The 22,108-nt window shown below is 40.5% G+C and overlaps 1 protein-coding gene and 1 non-coding gene across 2 annotated transcripts in view; both read left to right on the forward strand.

Moving 5' to 3' along the window:
• Positions 1-22,108, forward strand: part of LOC107636346 (uncharacterized) — a 29,461-nt gene continuing 7,353 nt past the window's right edge. Inside the window, exons 1-4 of the mRNA XM_021122415.2 lie at positions 1-420; positions 6,647-6,707; positions 7,964-8,108; positions 8,217-8,635. Of these exons, the coding sequence (XP_020978074.2) occupies positions 8,219-8,635 (417 nt within the window). The 5' untranslated portion in view covers positions 1-420; positions 6,647-6,707; positions 7,964-8,108; positions 8,217-8,218. The remainder of the gene's footprint in view (positions 421-6,646; positions 6,708-7,963; positions 8,109-8,216; positions 8,636-22,108) is intronic.
• LOC148566919 (small nucleolar RNA R71) lies at positions 17,176-17,283 on the forward strand. The gene has a single exon (XR_015881776.1). It is a non-coding gene; the product is annotated as a small nucleolar RNA R71 (small nucleolar RNA).

Genomic DNA, 22,108 nt, shown 5'->3' on the forward strand with positions numbered 1-22,108 from the left:
ATGAAAGGTTTCTTCAACCTGTGTGTTCCCCTTTACAAGCATGCACTGGAAGGCAACTGGGAAGAAGCCAAGGTCATCATAGCTAAAGATGATAGGTTGAAATATGCAGTCGTAGCAAGCGGGTTGTCTACAGTGCTTCATATCGCAGCAGGTGCAGGTGAAGATGCAAGGCACACTCACTTTGTGCAGGAGCTATTACAATTATTAGAGGTTAAGCATTTGTCTTTGCGAGATTAGAAGGGAAACACCGCGTTCTGTTTCGCCGCTGCGACTGGGAACATGGCGGTTGTTAACTTAATGCTGGAAATGGATTCTGAGTTGGCGGAGATTAGAGGAGGGCTTGGAGCTGCCCCTGTTCAGTTAGCTGCACTGCAAGGAAGATGTGTCATGACTCTGTTTCTTTATAACATGACCAAACGAGTTTTAAGAGAAGATGACTTTTTTTTTTTGAAAGGGAAGCTCAACACGTGAAGTGGAGCAATACAAAACGGAAGATAAAAGGCAAGCATCAACACAACAAGAACTTATATCCCCATGTTATCTCTGGCATTGCCATCAACAACCAAAGGGATTTGCACCTAGCCACTCCTTGTAGTTCAGAGAGTACATGTCAACAATCTCCTCCACTCCTTTACTCTTGTTCTGAAATAGTCTTCTATTTCTTTCCAACCACAAATTTCAGATAATCGCACAGAAGCTCACCATCCATGCCTTACGATCCGTCCTTCTAGCTGTGACCTCAGTCCAATTTAGGAAATGTTCCTTCAACGAGCCCGGACAAGACCATAATCTACCAGCATATGATAGCCATGCGCACCATACCTGCTAAGAAAAGCTACATCCTAGAAGCAAGTGGTGACCAGACTCAACACAATTATTGCATAACACACATAAGGTATCTTGTTGGTTAATAACTCCAAGTCGACTCAGTCTCTCCTTCGTACTGATTCTGCCAGTCAATGCAAACTAAACAAACACCTCCACTCTTGGTGGCACAAGTCCTTTCCAGATAGTACTTGTAAAGCTATAGCTTGTGATCTCCTCCGGGACCATGTCCGCCTGCATTACCTGCACAAATGAGTTAGTTGTAAAAACACCTTGTTTATCATATTTCCACACAATTTTGTCCTGTCTGTCATATGCAAGTCTAACCAGCCTTAACTCATCAAGAAGCTGGTTCACAAGATCCAACTCCCATTAGAACAATTGTCGTCGCCATTGGAAGCTCCATATCCGCTCTAACCCATCCCAAAACCCACAATCCCCTATCACTGATCCTACTTGGTTTGAAACAGAGTAAAGTCTAGGAAATCGATCTTTCAACAACCCTCCAAGTAGCCAGACATCCTCCCAGGAGCGAGTATCTCTGCCGTCTCCAACCTCCATAGACAACCCATCAATCATCTTCTGCCTCAGTTCTTGACTCGTGAACTGTAACTGACAAATATCCCTCCACGCCCCCTCCCCCCCGCACGGGTAATTCTTGGGTGGACAAAGACACAGTTGGATTCAGATTATTATAGGAACAGACCACCTTCTTCCATAACAGACATTCCTCCTTAGAAAAGCGCCACCACCACTTAAACAGAAGAGCTGTGTTCCAGATCTTAGCATCTCCAACTTCTAGGCCTCCTAACCTTTTAGGTGCCTGCACCACCTCCCACTTGACCGTAGCCATACCATTCCTCCCATCCTCCTTACTCCATAGGAATCTTCTCTGTAAGGAGATCAATTTCTCCGCTACCGCCTTAGGCATCTTATATAAGCTCAGATAATACACTGGGAGGCTATTCAGCACAGATTTGATAAGCACCAACTTTCCAGCTTTGTTGAGGACCTTGGCTTTCCAGAGGCTAAGCTTTTCCTCCACTTTGTCTATAATTGGCTTCTAAGTCTTAACCAACTTTGGATTTGCTCCAAGCGAGATTCCCAGGTATTTTACTGGAAGAGTTGCTTCCTTACACCCCAACACCCTGCACATACGCCGTACCCACAGCTCATTACAGTTAATAGGAATCAAGCTAGATTTATCAAAATTGATACTTAAGCCCGACATCAACTCAAAACACCGTAGTAGCCTCTTGTAGTTTTTAATGGTTTCTTCCTCAGGTGGGCAAAACAAAACCGTATCATCTGCAAACTGAAGATGTGACAACTCGATATGATCTCTCCCAACCAACAACGGCGATATACGACCATTCCTAACAGCCTCTCCAATCATCCTGTGCAGGACATCCACAACAAGAACAAATAAAAAGGGGGACAAAGGATCACCTTGTCTCAAACCCCTTTCCATCTTGAACGGCTTAGAAGGCGATCCGTTTACCAACACTGACATAGAACACGTACTGATGCATTCCATAACCCAGCCCCTCCACCTTCCTCCAAACCCCATCTTTTGCAGAACAAGATCCACAAAGCTCCACATGACCCTATCATATACTTTCTGAAAATCTAACTTAACAATTGCCGCTTCCTTTTTCCTTAGTTTGAACCACTGGACAGTTTCACACGCTATTAGGGCCCCATCATGGATCTTCCGGCCTTTGACAAAAGCAGTCTGTGTCTCGCCCACTAGACCTGGCATAACTCCCCGCATTCTCCTAACCAACAGCTTCGAGATCACTTTATACACACACCCCACCATGCTGATTGGCCACAAATCTTTGATTTCTTTGGCTCCAGTAAACTTGGGGGCCAGTGCCACCCAGGTAACATTAGCATCTGCCGGTAACTTGGAGGATTGGAAAAAGTCCAATACCGCTGCCGTGAATTCAGCACCAATTTCATCCCAGCACTTATTTATGAAGTTCATGTTGTATCCATCACATCCTGGAGCCTTGGAGGAATCACAATCCCACACTGCCTCCCTAATCTCCTGAGGTGTCGGTTGTAGCTCTAATGCCAAAGCATCTTCCTCGCATATCACATTCACCAGACCATCTCTGAAACCTATCCTGGGCGACCTCTCTTGATGATATAAGTTTTTGTAAAAACTGTTGATGGCAACCTTAATCCTAGCTTGATTCTTTATCAATCGTCCATTAATAACCAGCTCATCAATCCTGTTTTTCCTTCTTCTCGCAGAAGCTAAGTTGTGAAAATATCTGGTATTTTTATCCATGTCCTTAGCGTGCTTCGACCTTGATAGTTGCTTCCAATGTAGTTCTTTTCTCACATACCATTTCTCGCAGCACACAACTAAGGCTCTCCTTCTAGCCTCCACCGTTCCATCATAGACCCCGTTACTCACCATATCATTTAGCTTCTTGATCTCGTCCTCAAACTTCGCAATTTTCTTATCCATATCACTAAAATTCGCCCTATGCCACCTTCCCAAAGGACCCGTCAAAGCCTTTAATTTATCAGTGAATTGTAAGTCGCCTAGCCCTCTCCATTCTTCTTTAACCAATCTCATAAAGCCTTCATGAGTGAACCATGAATCTAGACTTCTGAACGGTCTCGGGCCATCCCTTTGCCTGTTGACCTCCACTATAATAGAGCAGTGATCTGACAATCCCCGTGGCCCACCTCTTAAGCGAGTCTCCGGGAACACCTCAAGCCATTCCAAACTGACCAAGGCTCTATCGATGCGGCTACAAGAACGTCCTCTGAACCATGTAAATTTACGGTCAGTGATCGGCAAGTCCTCCAATCCCATGTCAGATATCCAATCCTTGAAATCTTCCGCCGATGGAGTTAACGTATCTGTGCCTTGTCTTTCCTCCACCTGTACAATCTCATTAAAGTCCCCAAAAAAGCAGCAGGGGTCTTGGCACAAACCAGTTATGTAACTCAATTCCTCCCACACAATAAGTTTTTCATTTCTAGAATGTGCACCATAAACTAAGAAAAAAGCACAATCAACATTATTATTCAACAAGCTCCCTTCAACACACAACCACCTCTCTCCTTTATGGTAATTACGCAATTTAAAAAAACCATCATCCCACACTAACAGTAGCCCACCAGATGCACCACCAGACCCCACATACTCCCACCCTGCACAGCCATTCTCGCAAATTTTCAAAACATCAAATCTTGTTATAATCTGTCTTTTAGTCTCTACCAGGCCTAACATGTTCAATCTATATTTTCTCTTTAGGGCCTTCACCATCCTCATCTTCCCATCCCCCCTTAACCCCCTAACATTCCATGATCCTATAGTCATTTTACAATATAATTACACAACTTTTTGTGAGATTTTGGCCTGCTCCGCCTTGCTTTAGCTTTCTGTTTTGCTAACCTCTTTTTCCGAGTGATATCTTCATTCTGTTCTTGGAGAATAGCCATAATGTCATCCTCTTCATCATACAGCACTGCTCCTGATTCCTTGGCTAGTTCCCAGGTCTTCTTATTTTCCGTCTCCTGCTCATCCAGGCTTGGGGCCTCAGTGCCACTGCCCTCATCAGAAATCGCGTGGCCTTCTTCCCCCGGTTGGTTATGTCTGTCACCGGCACTCTTGCTAACATTCTGATCAGTGAGATTAATGTCTTCTATGGAGCCAATACCACTAACTTCATTACCAACAGTAGCCATTTTTTCCCCGTGAAACCCGAAGGCAGTATCTTCCTCAGGTTCGTTTGTAATCTTGTCGAACACGATCGCATCCACTGCCCCCTCTCTCACGCGGTCCACCACCATCACCGATCGGCATCCTCTAGCTTCATCCCCGCCGTCGACAGGGCCAGGCATCCTCGGACCCCCTCCAGCAGATCGGTCGAAGGCTTCTTCCCCCTCCACGGGACTTCGCACTTCTCCGTAGGTGTTTCTGGCTTTCAGCGTGGGTTCGTCGATCACCCAATGACGCGCCTGATCCGACTCCCTAATCACCGCCAGGTCCCCTCGTCGGCCTTCATCGCCGGTGACTTCCTGGCGCGATGAACTGCCCTCGCCCCTCCACACACGGGAACACCTTGGTGTCATAGAAGCATAACCAGACCCGCCCTGTTCTCCTTGGAACCCACCGACCCGAATCAGCATGCATGGATCCAGCCCAGGAGGTCCACCAGCGCCCTTCTTGCGTTGTGGACTTGTTATCATTGCTGGTTGTGATCTTGGGCCTTCTTGGCCCAAACCATAGCTGTCTGCAAAGTTTACCAAGCCCCTTACATTGGAGTTAACCAAACTAACCCCCTTACCCAGCCCAATATGTGGTCCACTATAGTTCCACGGTAAGGTGGCCTCAGAATCCTCTTCGTTGCAATCATCAAATCCCGCCGAAGCTGCCAAACCTTTATTCACTTCATTAAGAGACTGGTGTGTTACCGTTTTACTTTGATTCTGTATTAAATTGTCATAACTCCACTCGTTCAAAATTAATTCTGAAATTACAAGTCTACCCTCATCTTCAACCTCCTCCCTTAGCACCTTCATAGCAACTTCTGCAGCCTGATCATCATAACTTATCAGCTTTGTTGACGTTACAGACGTTGTATCTATATCATCACCAACCTTTGTTGTTGCATAATCCCAGTAATCGCGTCTTTGTATACCATCTGCCACGTTGTTCATGTTACAATGCGAACCATAAACTTCCTTACCCACCTCTTTTACCAAAACATCGAATCCACTAGTGCCTATTGTGATATGAACCCATTCATTGATTACATCCATAGCACAGGTATCAATTAGGACCCGTCCGACACTGAACGAAGAGCATGATTCCGTTGCTTTATCACACCCGACCACCTCCCCCCACAGACCTCCTATCGACCTAAAGGTATCCACAGACTAAACATGAAGCGGAATCCCAAAGCACTTTAACCACACCCTGCGAGATTCACTTCTTTCTGATTCATCCCACCTCCATACGCTATGAAACAGCTGCAGTAGGCTATTCATTTTAAACGTGTACGTCTCTTCAGCGTTCAGCAGACTGTCGAAGGTCAACATTGCTTTATACGCTCCCATTTCACGAACTTGAACTACTTGAGGGAACATCTTCTTAACCATGCCCTCTAGTGACCTAAAGTCAATGGCCTTCGTCGTACCACCTATAAGACTTTTCTGTAGCCAGTCTAGATTTTCCTTCGCCACAGCCACTTCCAGTTTCTTTGTCCACCCATTTCCATGTGGATCTTGGTTCTTTTTCCCTTTGGATACCTCTTCAGGGCAGCTAGATGAGGTTATCTGAACAGGCTTACTTTCTCGCAGCGGTTGGCGGATCATGTCATTTCGGTTGTCATCTGCTATCTGTATCTTCTTCATGTCTTTCGTAACCACAGATCTCCTGTACTTTGCTTCTCCAACAAACACCTCCTTTCCTCTCAGCTTCATACGATTCATTTTTGTTATAGCTTTCAAAGCTCCTCCCTTTGTAGTGTAGCGTATGAACGCAAACATGTAGATCGTACCCTTTTTTTATTTCCGTGAGAGGTATATGTCATTTATGCGGCCAGTCCACTTGAACAACTGATACAATTCTCTCTTCGAGATGTCTTCTGGTAGATTATCCAAGAAAATCGAGAACGATTCATTTTTCAATCGACGATACTCTTCTCTGTTCCAAACCCTAGGATCCTTAACCTGATTCCTATAGCTACCCCTCTCAGTGTTTCCCACCCACACTCTCTCTCTACCTCTCTCTCTCTAACATCTCTCTCTCTAATTTTTCTCTCTTGTCCTACTATTTCTTAAGAGAGAGAGAGAGAGAGAAGATGACTTGCAACTATTGTTCTTCACTTGTATCAACACTGGCAACTATGGTATGCATCACCATCATCTTCTATGCATTTAGATCAATATTTTTGAAACTTTAACGGATTGTTTCAAATTACATTTTTAATGCTTTTGTGAAACTAAATATACCTGACTCTGCCTATGGCCTATTAATAAACTTGCATGAAAAAAATATTAGATTAGTCTGTTGGCATAAAATATAGCAACGATTTAAATGAAGATGGCAAAAACATCTTTTTATGAAAATGCTTTGTTTAAAAGTGTGATTTATTTATTTAGCTACACTTTAAATAAAGACAATATTTTTATAAATATCAAAATCTAACCATACAATCCATCATTCAAAGGTCAAAAGGGAATATTTTCATATGAAAGACAATTATAAAGTCTTCATTGTAGTATCCACCATAAAATATATCTTAGAAGACAAGTATTGAAAAGTGTGTAGTTAATTTTTGGAGTACACAGTCTTTTACTCTTTTTTATTAATAAAAAATAACAAAAATATAATGTACACACAATTATGATACTATTTCTTCTAAAGTTTAAGTCCATTGAAAAAAATAATATGAATAGTTATATCTTTAATATGCTCTTTTAAATAAGAGGTTTTTTTGTTTGTTTGATTTTTATATAGACATTCTTTTCTTATTTTATTTATCTTATGCTCTAATACTATGTCATGATATTATTTTTCCTAAAAATTTAAATTGATTAGAAGAGGTAACATAAATAAGTATATCTTTAATACACACAAAAAATAAGCTATTATATATTTATGTATAAATATATATAATTTAATTTATTTTTAATACATATTTTATATTTTAATATGTATTTTATACTAATAGTTGATTTTAATGATTAATTTTAGTGTATATCTAATATAATTAAAAGAATAAATTATCACTTTTACAATGAAATATTTGCACGCCAATCAAAATAGATGGATCGTTGATTAATTTTGTTAAACTAACTCACCCAATTTATAATAGATATCAAGTTAGGTTTATTGGTGCTCAAATTTTAATAATTTACTTTTAAAACTTGTTTTATGAGTTTCTGAAGACAAAAATATAAGCTTTTAATTACGTATTAGAAGGCGAAAAAAGAAGTGAAATTATATTAATTTAAAATCTGAACTTCTAAGTAAGTAGATTTTTTAATTATAAAGTGCTTATTTTCATTTTTTTTAATTCTTTGCTGATGTCATTTTTTTTTTAAAAAATCCGTGGTCGTAAAATTGCATTTGAATTTTCAAAATTCATCAATAATTTTGCAGGTTTAGCCTTAAAAATGGCGAAAGAAAACCAAATAGCTTTTACAAGGGACGAGAACGAAGAAACAGCTCTGCATCTATTAGCTAGAAGCTCCTTGGAATCTTGTTGTCAAGGTTTAGAACACCAAGACCCCATTATTCAACCCTGGTAAATCCTTATAAACATTGACAATTTAATTACGACAATGTAGATACATAGGTTCCAGTGTTGTTTTACGAATGTTGTTATTTTGAACAACATCACTTTATATCACAGGCATGAAGCGACAAGTGATTTTTCAGCTAGTTAAATTTCTGTGGCAGACGTTTATCTTCAAGAGTTCTTCAAAAAATGAGATATTCGAATTCATAAGAAACCCTTCTCATTTGTTATTTGATGCTGCAAAAGTTGGTAACTTTGGATTCTTATCAGAGCTTATTAATGCGTATCCAAGCTTGATATTGGAAATGGATAGCAGAGACCAAACTATAATTCACGTAGCAGTTACGAATCTCCATGCAAGCATCTACAGTCTCATTCAAGAGATTGGATCTCAAAAGGACATCATAGCAACTATGACGGACACAGAAGGAAATACTCTGTTGCATTTGGCTGCAAAAAGAGCACCGGAAAGTCAACTTGAATTGGTATCTGGAGCAGCTCTCCAAATGTGCCTTCAGTTAGTATGGTTCAAGGTATTAGTAAGTTAAAACATTTATGAGTATTTTTCGCAATTTTATTTTGTGACAGCCTAGCTAAACTACTGAAATGATATTTTAAAATTTATGTTATTCAAAAAGATAACTCTTAAAGACACAAACGTAAATAAATTTTTGAATGATTTTAAAGTGTGACAAGTATAATCAATAATTATTTTATTTTTTATAAATAAAAAAATTTGTATTTAATGAACGACATATATTTGATAAAATTTTTTATAATAATATATGAATAACTATTTAAAAGATATACACAACAAATCATAACAGAATTTAGTTTTTGTTACGATGGGTAATTGGAGATTAATGGGTTGAATTAGTTTGGCTGGCCCAATCGTCTGAATGAGGAAGTATCCGAATGGGTTAGTGACCCAAGGTTCCCGTCCGACTTCAGTGTGAGAGAATGGGGGGTGATACCTGCAAAGACACTCCGATGCCAAAGTCAGCAAAGGGAGCAAAACAGGTCTAGAGAGTATTGGGCTTATGAGATACCTGAGGAATTTAAGGGTATTTATAGTGGTGAACCCATAACCACCGTTGGAGTAGTTCCGCCATTTAAGGTGGATAACCGTCCCTTTATCTTAGGGAAGTTGAGATATGGCTCCTGGAAGTGGGTAGAGAGATTTTAGGGGCAGTTACTCATTTGACTGAGTGCTTATCTGCCAGCTAATCCTCGTCCCAGACTTCTTTAGGGTAAGTCATGGTAAGAACCGACTTCATAGGGAGAAGGTCGGTGTAGGGTGAGGTTCAATCCTTTGGATTGGGCCTTTCATTTGGACCTGGGCCTTATCATTGGGCCAGGGTATGAACAGTGCCCCTACTCGAGCCCAATTTCTTTTGAGACTTGGGTTCGAGTATTCTACTCGGGGTCGTAGCCGACCTGTGAGGGAACCGACGTGATCTTTTGTGACTTTTGATTTTCACAGTTACGTCTAATTAAACGTCGCGTCTGTTAGAGGTTCGCGTAGGGATTAATTGCCTTGGTAACGGTGCGCCCATTAATGACGGCTTCCGTTTTTACCATTATGCCCCTAACGTGTTTAAAAATACTTTCCCTCTCTTTCGTTGTTTCGTTTCTGCGTTTTTTCAAATTTCCTTCTTATCTGTTCGTGGGGCGTTCTTTGTTTGAAGGCTTTCATCTTCCTCTACCTTCTTTCCAGACAAAGGTTAGTCATTTTTTTCCTCTTCTCTTTTATGAAATGCTTCTGTTTGCATGCTTTTACTTTTTTAGAGAGAGACTTGTAGGCGTCTGTTTGATTCCATGCCCCTTAGAGACCATGTTCTTGATCTTTTTCTTTTTTCCTTTGTAGGTCTCACTAATCCTTTTTAGGAAAAGAAAAATGTCTTCCATAGAAACTCTTGCTCAATGGGTCGATGTCACTATTTTAGGAGAGGAACATTTGGTTGATATCGAATTTATTACCAATCTTCGCACTCACCACAGAATTTGTACTTCTGAGGAGGATGAGCCGAAGTATGAATTGGTGGTCCCGGGTCCGGAAGACCGGGTTTGCTTCGGGAGGGCTACTGAGACGGCCCCTCATTTCTTCTACATGTATGAGAGCATGGTGACCCGTTTGGGTGTTTTTCTTCCATTTTCTAACTTCGAAATGGCTGTCTTGCGTCACTGCCGTGTTGCTCCTAACCAACTTCACCCCAATTCCTGGGGTTTTCTGAAAATCTACCAGTTTATCAGCCACGCTTTAGACTTTCCGACTTCCTTGAGGATTTTTTTTTCCTTTTTCATATGACCAAGCCCATTAGTGGGAAAAATAACAAGCAACAATGGGTGTCTTTCCGAGCTATACAAGGTCGGAGAGTCTTCACCCTTTTTGATGAATCTTTTCATGACTTCAAGAGTTACTTTTTCAAAGTTCAAGCCGTAGAGGGTCACCACCCCTTTTTCTTGGATGAGAGATCTTCTCCTCGCTTTCCTCTGTACTGGTTGGAGGCCTCCCCCTGTGAGAAATATGGTTTGGATGACTTGGATGAAGTGGAGGCATCCATTGTGGGGTTCCTCCGAGAAGTGTGGGGGAGGCTCCCTATTTGGATACCAAAAAATTTCTCCAGGGGGGTCCGACTTTCGTCCAAACACAATTAGGTAGTCTTTGATTTGTTTATGTTTTCCGACTTCGTTTCCTCCGACTTGTTTTTCTGACTACTAATTGTTTTTTACAGAGATGGTGAAGAAGAATTCTAGAGAGTCTTACCAGAGAGTCCAGGAGGCCAAGGCAAGGTCCCGTGCCAGGACTGGCGGCGCCAGGGTAACTAGCTCTCCTCTTCTTCCTCCTCCCCCTTCTTCCCAAAATTTAGGGACCCCTTCCCGACCTATCGTTATTTCCTCCTCGGCTTCTTCTCAGCCGTCCCGTCCCCCCCAATCTTCCCCTGAACCAGAGAAGAAGAAGCGCAAGACTTTAGAGTCTAGCTCTTCTTTTGAAGGTGAGGCTAAGGTGGATGCACCTCAGTTTGTCCGGAAATACATCTATCCTCATACCCGTATAGGTATGGATGATGTTTCTGTTTGGAACCACCTCACTATTCTGGCTCAGGAGAGTATCAGGGCGGCGGGGGTTTGTACAAAGTTCCTTGATATGTTTGAGAAAACTCCTCTTAGCTCTCTGGGTTCAACCTCGAGGGTTGAAGAGTTGGAGGGGAGGCCTCTCTTATATCAAGGGCAGGAGAAGTTTCTGAGGGAAGAGGTCGCCAAATTGAAGGAAGAGAGGGATGGCCTCCAGGAGAGGGAAAAGAAGTTGCAGGCTCAGTGTAACATGGAGGAGGGCCTAAGGTTGAAGGCGCAGGAGAATTATTCGAGCCTGTTCACGGATCTTGTAGAGGTGAGGAAGGACTTGTTGAATGCTAGGAATGCTTATGCCGAGTTGGAGGACTCCATTGCCGACGGGGCCGAGGAAGTGGTGCACGAAATTGTGATCTCCAGGCTCGAACAAATCCTGGTAATGGCTCCAAAGCTTGGTGCTCTGATCTTAATTCATAATTGTCACAACTTCGATACAACTAACCAGCAAGTGCACTGGGTCGTCCAAGTAATACCTTACGTGAGTAAGGGTCGAATCCCACGGAGATTGTTGGTATGAAGCAAGCTATGGTCACCTTGTAAATCTCAGTCAGGCAGATATAAAGTGATAATGGTGTTTTCGAATATTATATAATAAAATAGGGATAGAGATACTTATGTAATTCATTGGTAGGAATTTCAGATAAGCGAATGGAGATGCTTTTCGTTCCTCTGAACCTCTGCTTTCCTGCTATCTTCATCCAATCAGTCTTACTCCTTTCCATGGCTGGCTTTATGTGATACATCACCACTGTCAATGGCTACTTTCGGTCATCTCACGGGAAAATGATCCAATGCCCTGTCACGGCACGGCTAATCGTCTGGAGGCATCACCCTTGTCAATGGCTTCATCTTATCCTCTCAGTGAATAATATGCTCACGCACCCTGTCACGGCACGGCTATTCATCTGTCGGTTCTCGATCATGCTGGAATAGGATTTACTATCCTTTTGCGTCTGTCACTAACGCCCTGCAATCGCGAGTTAGGAGCTCGTCACAGTCATTCAATCATTGAATCCTACTCGGAATACCACAGACAAGGTTTAGACTTTCCGGATTCTCTTGAATGCCGCCATCATTCTAGCTTACGCCACGAAGATTCCGGTTAAGAGATCTAAGAGATATTCATTCTAGCTTATTTCATGTAGAACGGAAGTGTTTGTCAGGCACGCGTTCATAAGGGTGAAGGATGATGAGCGTCACACATAATCATCACCTTCATAACGTTCTTGGGTGCGAATGGATATCTTAGAAGCGAAATAAGAAGAATTGAGTAGAAAACAGTAGTACTTTGCATTAATCTTTGAGGAACAGCAGAGCTCCACACCTTAATCTATGGAGTGTAGAAACTCTACCGTATGAAAATACATAAGTGAAGGTCCAGGCATGGCCGAGATGGCCAGCCCCCTATTGTGATCTAAGATAGCATATAACTGATCAAAGATGCCTAATACAATAGTAAAAGGTCCTATTTATAATAAACTAGTCACTAGGGTTTACATGAGTAAGTAATTGATGCATAAATCCACTTCCGGGGCCCACTTGGTGTGTGTTTGGGCTGAGCTTAAGTGTTGCACGTGCAGAGGCCATTTGTGGAGTTGAATGCCAGTTTTTGTGCCAGTTTGGGCGTTCAACTCTGGTTTTGGATCCTTTTCTGGCACTGGACGCCAGATTTGGGCAGAAGGCTGGCGTTGAACGCCAGTTTACGTCGTCAATTCTTGGCCAAAGTATGGACTATTATATATTGCTGGAAAGCCCTGGATGTCTACTTTCCAACGCAATTGGAAGCGCGCCCTTTCGAGTTCTGTAGCTCCAGAAAATCCACTTTGAGTGCAGGGAGGTCAGAATCCAACAGCATCAGCAGTCCTTTTTCAACCTCTGAATCTGATTTCTGCTCAAGTCCCTCAATTTCAGCCAGAAAATACCTGAAATCACAGAAAAACACACAAACTCATAGTAAAGTCCAAAAATGTGAATTTAACATAAAAACTAATGAAAACATCCCTAAAAGTAACTAGATCCTACTAAAAACATACTAAAAACAATGTCAAAAAGCGTATAAATTATCCGCTCATCACAACACCAAACTTAAATTGTTGCTTGTCCCCAAGCAACTAAAAATCAAATAGGATAAAAAGAAGATAATATACTATAAATTCCAAACTATCAATGAAACAGAGCTTCAATCATATGAGCGGGACTTATAGCTTTTTTGCCTCTTGAATAGTTTTGGCATCTCACTTTATCCATTAAGGTTTAGAATGATTGGCATCTATAGGAACCTCAGATTTCGAATAGTGTTATTGACTCTCCTAGTTCAGTATGATGATTCTTGAACACAGCTTCTTTATGAGTCTTGGCCGTGGCCCTAAGCACTTTGTTTTCCAGTATTACCACCGGATACATAAATGCCACAGACACATAATTGGGTGAACCTATTCAGATTGTGACTCAGCTTTGCTAAAGTCCCCAATTAGAGGTGTCCAGGGTTCTTAAGCACACTCTTTTTTTGCTTTGGACCTTGACTTTAACCGCTCAGTCTCAAGTTTTCACTTGACACCTACACGCCACAAGCACATGGTTAGGGACAGCTTGGTTTAGCCGCTTAGACCAGGATTTTATTCCTTTAGGCCCTCCTATCCACTGATGCTCAAAGCCTTGGGATCCTTTTTATTTGCCCTTGCCTTTTGGTTTTAAGGGTTATTGGCTTTTTGCTCTTGCCTCTTGGTTTTAAGAGCTTTGGCTTTTTCTGCTTGCTTTTTCTTTTTCTTTCTATTTTTTTTCGCCTATTTTTTTTTTCTCTGCAAGCTTTGTTCTTTGCTGCTTTTTCTTGCTTCAAGAATCATTTTTATGATTTTTCAGATTATCAAATAACATGTCTCCTAGTCATCATTCTTTCAAGAGCCAACATATTTAACATTCTTAAACAACAACTTCAAAAGACATATGCACTGTTCAAGCATACATTCAGAAAACAGGAAGCATTGTCACCACATCAATATAATTAAACTAAGTTCAAGGATAAATTCGAAACTCATGTACTTCTTGTTCTTTTGAATTAAAACAGTTTTTATTTAAGAGAGGTGATGGATTCATAGGACATTCATAACTTTAAGACATAGTTACTACTACTAATGATCATGTAATGAAGACACAAATATAGATAAGCACATAACATAGAAAATGAAAAACAGAGAAAGTAAGAACAAGGAATGAGTCCACCTTAATGATGTCCTTGAGCTCTTCTATGTCTCTTCCTTGTCTTTGCTGCTCCTCCTTCATTGCTTTTAGATCTTCTCTGATTTCATGAAGGATGATGGAGTGCTCTTGATGTTCCACCCTTTAGTTGCTTCCAATAATTGTGTGGAAGAAAATGTATCCCCTGAGGTATCTCAGGGATCTCTTGATTTGCAGTCAAATGTTCTACCACTGAGCTATAGACCCTTGATGGAAGCTTTTGTCTTCCCTTTCCTCTTTCTAGAGGTTTCTCTGGCCTTAGGTGCCATCAATGGTTATGGAAAAACAAAAAAGCTATGCTTTTACCACACCAAACTTAGAATGTTGCTCGCCCTCGAGCAAAAGAAGAAAGAATAGAAGAAGAAGAGGATATGGAGGAGATGGATGGCTGTGTGTATTCGGCCATATGGGTGGGATTGGGTGAGGAAGAGATGTTGAATTTTTGAAGGTAAGTGGGTGTATGGGTGTGAGTGGTAAATGGAAGACAGAAGGGATGAGTGTTTATTGGGAATAGAGGATGATTGAGAAGAGAGAAGAGAGTGAGTGAAGGTAGGTGGGGATCCTGTGGGGTCCACAGATCTTGGGGTGTCAAGGCATTTACATCCCTGCACCAATTTAGGCATGCAAAATGCCCTTGCACACAACTCTGGGCGTTCAGCGCCAGGTTGGTGCCCATTTTGGGCGTTCAACGCCCCTTTGCTGCCATTTCTGGCGTTGAACGCCAGAACCATGCTTGTTCTGGGCGTTCAGCGCCAGGATGCTCCCATTCTGGGCGTTCAGCGCCAGAACTATGCTCTGTTCTGGCGTTTGAACGCCAGACAGATGCTCCTCCAGGGTGTGATTTTTCTTCTGCTATTTTTGATTCCGTTTTCAATTTTTATATTTATTTTGTGACTCCACATGATCATGAACCTAAGAAAACATGAAAAACAATAAAAATAAGAATTAGATAAACATTGGGTTGCCTCCCAACAAGCGCTTCTTTAATGTCAATAGCTTGACAGTGGGCTCTCATGGAGCCTCACAGATGTGCAGAGCTTTGTTGAGACTCTCCAACACCAAACTTAGAGTTTGGATATGGGAGTTCAACACCAAACTTAGAGTTTGGTTGTGGCCTCCCAACACCAAACTTAGAGTTTGACTGTAGGGGCTCTGGTTGACTCTGCTGGGAGAGAAGCTTTTCCTGCTTCCTCTCCATGGTTGCAGAGGGGGATCCTTGAGTTTTGAATACAAGGGAGTTCTCATTCCATTGAAGGAATATTTCACCTCTGTCAACATCAATCACAGCTCTTGCTGTGGCCAGGAAAGGTCTTCCTAGGATGATGGATTCATCCTCTTCCTTTCTAGTATCCAGGACTATGAAATCAGTAGGTATGTAAAGGCCCTCAACCTTTACTAATACATCTTCTACTTGTCCATAAGCCTGTTTTCTTGAGCTGTCTGCCATCTCTAGTGAGATTTTAGCAGCTTGCACCCCATAGATTCCCAGTTTCTCTATTACAGAGAGGGGCATGAGGTTTATCCCTGAACCAAGGTCACACAGAGCCTTAAAGATCATGGTGCCTATGGTACAAGGGATTATGAACTTTCCAGGATCCTGTCTCTTCTGAGGCAATGTCAGTTGATCCAGATCACTTAGTTCATTGATGAACAAGGGAAGTTCAACTTCCCAAGCATCAATGCCAAATAATTTGGCATTCAGCTTCATGATTGCACCAAGAAACTTGGCAGTTTGCTCTTCAGTAACATCCTCATTCTCTTCAGAAGAGGAATACTCATCAGAGCTCATGAAGGGTATAAGGAGGTTCAATGGAATCTCTATGGTCTCTAGATGAGCCTCAGAGTCCTTTGGTTCCTCAGAGGGAAGCTTCTTATTGATCACTGGACGTCCCAGGAGGTCTTCCTCCTTGGGATTCACGTCCTCTCCTCTCCTCTCAGGTTCGGCCATGGCACTTATGTCAATGGCCTTGCACTCTCCTTTTGGGTTCTCTTCTGTATTGCTTGGGAGAGTACTAGGAGGGGTTTCAGTGATCCTTTTACTCAGCTGGCCCACTTGTGCTTCCAGATTTCTAATGGAAGATCTTGTTTCATCCATGAAACTTACAGTGGCCTTAGATAGATCAGAGACTAGATTTGCTAAATTAGAAGTATTTTGTTCAGAGTTCTCTGTCTGTTGCTGAGTTGATGATGAAAAAGGTTTGCTATTGCTAAACCTGTTTCTTCCACCATTATTAAAGCCTTGTTGGGGCTTTTGATCCTTCCATGAGAAATTTGGATGATTTCTCGATGTTGAGTTATAGGTGTTTCCATAAGGTTCACCTAAGTAATTTACCTCTGCTATTGCAGGGTTCTCAGGATCATAGGCTTCTGCTTCAGAAGATGCCTCTTGAGTACTGTTGGATGCAGCTTGCATTCCATGCAGACTCTGAGAGATCATATTGACTTGCTGAGTCAATATTTTATTCTGAGCCAATATGGCATTCAGAGTATCAATTTCAAGAACTCCCTTCTTCATAGGCGTCCCATTATTCACAGGATTCCTTTCAGAAGTGTACATGAACTGGTTATTAGCAACCATGTCAATGAGTTCTTGAGCTTCTGCAGGCGTTTTCCTTAGGTGAATGGATCCACCTGTAGAAGTATCCAATGACATCTTTGATAACTCAGATAAACCATCATAGAATATATCCAGGATGGTCCATTCTGAAAGCATGTCAGAAGGACACTTTTTGGTCAACTGTTTGTATCTTTCCCAAGCTTCATAGAGGGATTCACCTTCTTTCTGTCTGAAGGTTTGAACATCAGCTCTAAGCTTGCTCAGCTTTTGAGGAGGAAAGTACTTGGCTAAGAAAGCCGTGACCAGCTTATCCCAAGAGTTCAGGCTGTCTTTAGGTTGAGAATCCAACCATAATCTAGCTCTGTCTCTTACAACAAAAGGGAAAAGCATGAGCCTGTAGACTTCAGGATCTACTCCATTAGTCTTAACAGTATCACATATTTGCAAGAATTCAGTTAAGAACTGAAAAGGATCTTCAGATGGAAGTCCATGAAACTTGCAGTTCTGCTGCATCAGAGAAACTAATTGAGGTTTCAGCTCAAAATTGTTTGCTCCAATGGCAGGAATGGAGATGCTTCTTCCATGTAAATTGGAATTAGGTGCAGTAAAGTCACCAAGCATCTTCCTTATATTATTATTATTTTCGGCTACCATCTCTTCTGCCTGTTCGAAAATTTCTGAAGGGTTATCTCTGGATTGTTGTATTTTAGCTTCTCTCAATTTTCTCTTCAGAGTCCTTTCAGGTTCTGGATCTACTTTCACAAGAATGTTCTTATCCTTGCTCCTGCTCATATGACAAAGAAGAAGGCACAGAAAAATAATAATAATAATAGAGATCCTTTATAACAGTATAGGGATCCCTGTGTGAGTGGAAGAAAAGGGGGAGATAAAGAATGTAATATAATGGAAGAAACACAACTGTGAGGATGGAAGGAGGTGAAATGAGATGTTAGGATATGAATGAATAAATAGAATGAGATGGGGGAGGGATAATTTTCGAAAATTATTTTGAAAAAGAGTTAGTGATTTTTGAAAATAGTTTTTGAAAAAGGTTAGTATTTTTTTCGAAAATTTTTGAATTCAAAAAATAAAAATAAAAATAATTAGTTAATTAAGAAGAAATTTTTGAAAAAGAGGGTAGATATTTTCGAAAATTAGAGAGAAAAAGTTAGTTAGGTAGTTTTGAAAAAGTTAAGAAACAAACAAAAAGTTAGTTAGTTAGTTGAAACAAATTTTGAAAAGATAAGAAGTTAGGAAGTTAGAAAAGATATTTTGAAAAGATATTTTTGAAAAAGATAAGATAAGAAGATATTTTAGAAAGTAGTTTTGAAAAAGTTAAGAAACAAACAAAAAGTTAGTTAGTTAGTTGAAACAAATTTTGAAAAGATAAGAAGTTAGGAGGTTAGGAAAGATATTTGAAAAGATATTTTTTGAAAAAGATAAGATAAGAAGATATTTTTGAAAAGATATGATAAAATTAGTTTTAAAAAAGATTTGATTTTTTAAAATCACAATTAATGACTTGATTCATAAGAAATCACAAGATATGATTCTAGAATTTAAAGTTTGAATCTTTCTTAACAAGCAAGTAACAAACTTCAAATTTTTGAATCAAAACATTAATTGATTATGTTATTTTCGAAAATTTGGTATAAAAATAAGAAAAAGATTTTTGAAAAATATTTTTGAAATTTTCGAAAATAACTAAGAATTTTGAAAAAGATTTGATTTTTGAAAAAGATTTTGAAAAAGATAAGATTTTCAAATTGAAAATTTGATTTGACTCATGAGAAACAATTTGATTTTAAAAATTTTTGAAAAAGTCAATCCAAATTTTTGAATTTGATGAGAGAAAAGAGGAAAGATATTTTTTTTATTTTTGAATTTTTTATGAAAAACATGAAAATTATGCAATGCATGAAATTTTTAGATCAAAACAATGAATGCATGCAAGAATGCTATGAATGTCAAGATGAACACCAAGAACACCTTGAATTTCATGATGAACATCAAGAACATATTTTTGAAAAATTTTTAATGCAAAGAAAACATGCAAGACACCAAACTTAGAATTCTTTAATGCTTATGCACTAAGAATTCAAGAATGCATATGATAAACATGAAAAGACACAAAACAAAAAATCATCAAGATCAAACAAGAAGACTTACCAAGAACAACTTGAAGATCATGAAGAACACTATGAATGCATGAAAATTTCGAAAAATGCTAGATGCACATGCAATTGACACCAAACTTATAACATGACTCAAGACTCAAACAAGAAGCAGAAAAATATTTTTGATTTTTATGATTTTATAATTTTTTTTGTATTTTTTTTTTTCGAAAATTATATGAAAAAAAGAAAAAATAAGGATTCCAAAATTTTTAATATGAATTCCAGGAATCTTGCCATGTTAGTCTAAAGCTTCAGTCCAGGAATTAGACATGGCTCACTAGCCAGCCAAGCTTTCAAAGAAAGCTCCAGTCCAAAACACTAGACATGGCCAATGGCCAGCCAAGCTTTAGTCTTTAACACGAGAGTATATTGTTCTTTGATAACAAATTGCAAGCCTCAGTCCAAAAGAATTTAGACATGGCTTTACAGCCAGCCAGACTTCACATGCTTCATGAAACACTAGAATTCATTCTTAAAAATCTTGAATCAAATTTTTGAAAACATGTTTATATTTTTCGAAAACAAAAGAGAAAATTTTGAAAATATTTTTGAAAAATTTTTGAAAAGAAAACGAAAAGAAAATTACCTAATCTGAGCAACAAGATGAGCCGTCAGTTGTCCAAACTCAAACAATCCCCGGCAACGGCGCCAAAAACTTGGTGCACGAAATTGTGATCTCCAGGCTCGAACAAATCCTGGTAATGGCTCCAAAGCTTGGTGCTCTGATCTTAATTCATAATTGTCACAACTTCGATACAACTAACCAGCAGGTGCACTGGGTCGTCCAAGTAATACCTTACGTGAGTAAGGGTCGAATCCCACGGAGATTGTTGGTATGAAGCAAGCTATGGTCACCTTGTAAATCTCAGTCAGGCAGATATAAAGTGATAATGGTGTTTTCGAATATTATATAATAAAATAGGGATAGAGATACTTATGTAATTCATTGGTAGGAATTTCAGATAAGCGAATGGAGATGCTTTTCGTTCCTCTGAACCTCTGCTTTCCTGCTATCTTCATCCAATCAGTCTTACTCCTTTCCATGGCTGGCTTTATGTGATACATCACCACTGTCAATGGCTACTTTCGGTCATCTCACGGGAAAATGATCCAATGCCCTGTCACGGCACGGCTAATCGTCTGGAGGCATCACCCTTGTCAATGGCTTCATCTTATCCTCTCAGTGAATAATATGCTCACGCACCCTGTCACGGCACGGCTATTCATCTGTCGGTTCTCGATCATGCTGGAATAGGATTTACTATCCTTTTGCGTATGTCACTAACGCCCTGCAATCGCGAGTTAGGAGCTCGTCACAGTCATTCAATCATTGAATCCTACTCGGAATACCACAGACAAGGTTTAGACTTTCCGGATTCTCTTGAATGCCGCCATCATTCTAGCTTACGCCACGAAGATTCCGGTTAAGAGATCTAAGAGATATTCATTCTAGCTTATTTCATGTAGAACGGAAGTGTTTGTCAGGCACGCGTTCATAAGGGAGAAGGATGATGAGCGTCACACATAATCATCACCTTCATAACGTTCTTGGGTGCGAATGGATATCTTAGAAGCGAAATAAGAAGAATTGAGTAGAAAACAGTAGTACTTTGCATTAATCTTTGAGGAACAGCAGAGCTCCACACCTTAATCTATGGAGTGTAGAAACTCTACCGTATGAAAATACATAAGTGAAGGTCCAGGCATGGCCGAGATGGCCAGCCCCCTATTGTGATCTAAGATAGCATATAACTGATCAAAGATGCCTCATACAATAGTAAAAGGTCCTATTTATAATAAACTAGTCACTAGGGTTTACATGAGTAAGTAATTGATGCATAAATCCACTTCCGGGGCCCACTTGGTGTGTGTTTGGGCTGAGCTTAAGTGTTGCACGTGCAGAGGCCATTTGTGGAGTTGAACGCCAGTTTTTGTGCCAGTTTGGGCGTTCAACTCTGGTTTTGGATCCTTTTCTGGCGCTGGACGCCAGATTTGGGCAGAAGGCTGGCGTTGAACGCCAGTTTACGTCGTCAATTATTGGCCAAAGTATGGACTATAATATATTGCTGGAAAGCCCTGGATGTCTACTTTCCAACTCAATTGAAAGCGCGCCATTTCGAGTTCTGTAGCTCCAGAAAATCCACTTTGAGTGCAGGGAGGTCAGAATCCAACAGCATCAGCAGTCCTTTTTCAACCTCTGAATCTGATTTCTGCTCAAGTCCCTCAATTTCAGCCAGAAAATACCTGAAATTACAGAAAAACACACAAACTCATAGTAAAGTCCAGAAATGTGAATTTAACATAAAAACTAATGAAAACATCCCTAAAAGTAACTAGATCCTACTAAAAACATACTAAAAACAATGTCAAAAAGCGTATAAATTATCCGCTCATCAGGAAGCCTGGAGGATTTTTAAGGAGCAGGTCGGAGTTCTTGCTCCCGACCTGGATCTATCTCCCTTGGATCCTGACAAGGTTGTCATTGATGGGACGATAGTCTATCCTCCTTCCTCTCCCAAGTATGTCACCGAGTCAGATTTAAAGACTCGGGGGCAGAGAATAATTGAGTCCCCTCCCCGATCAAGGGACGCTCCGAGTTCTTCGAAGGCTCCGAGTACCTCTTCTCCATCTCCTATGGATACTTCTCTCCCTGGTCCTGATGGCGCTCCGACTACTCTTCCTGACTCTGGTGGTGATCCGTCTACTCTTCCTGATTCTGGTGGTGATGTTCTCTGAAAAATTTGTTGGCTATACGGGGGCCCGGCCTGTGGGTCCCCTCTTTTTTAAACTTATTAGTTTCTATGTGGTGGTGGTTTGCTGACATTTTCCTTGGCCTTTTAAGGCCGTAAATAAAATACCCTTTTTTGGATAAGGGTTTAAGTTAACAAGAAATACCCTTTTTTGGA

This window comes from Arachis ipaensis, chromosome B4, assembly GCF_059453495.1.
Source record: "Arachis ipaensis isolate K30076 ecotype BB chromosome B4, ASM5945349v1, whole genome shotgun sequence".
Taxonomy (NCBI): Eukaryota; Viridiplantae; Streptophyta; class Magnoliopsida; order Fabales; family Fabaceae; genus Arachis; species Arachis ipaensis.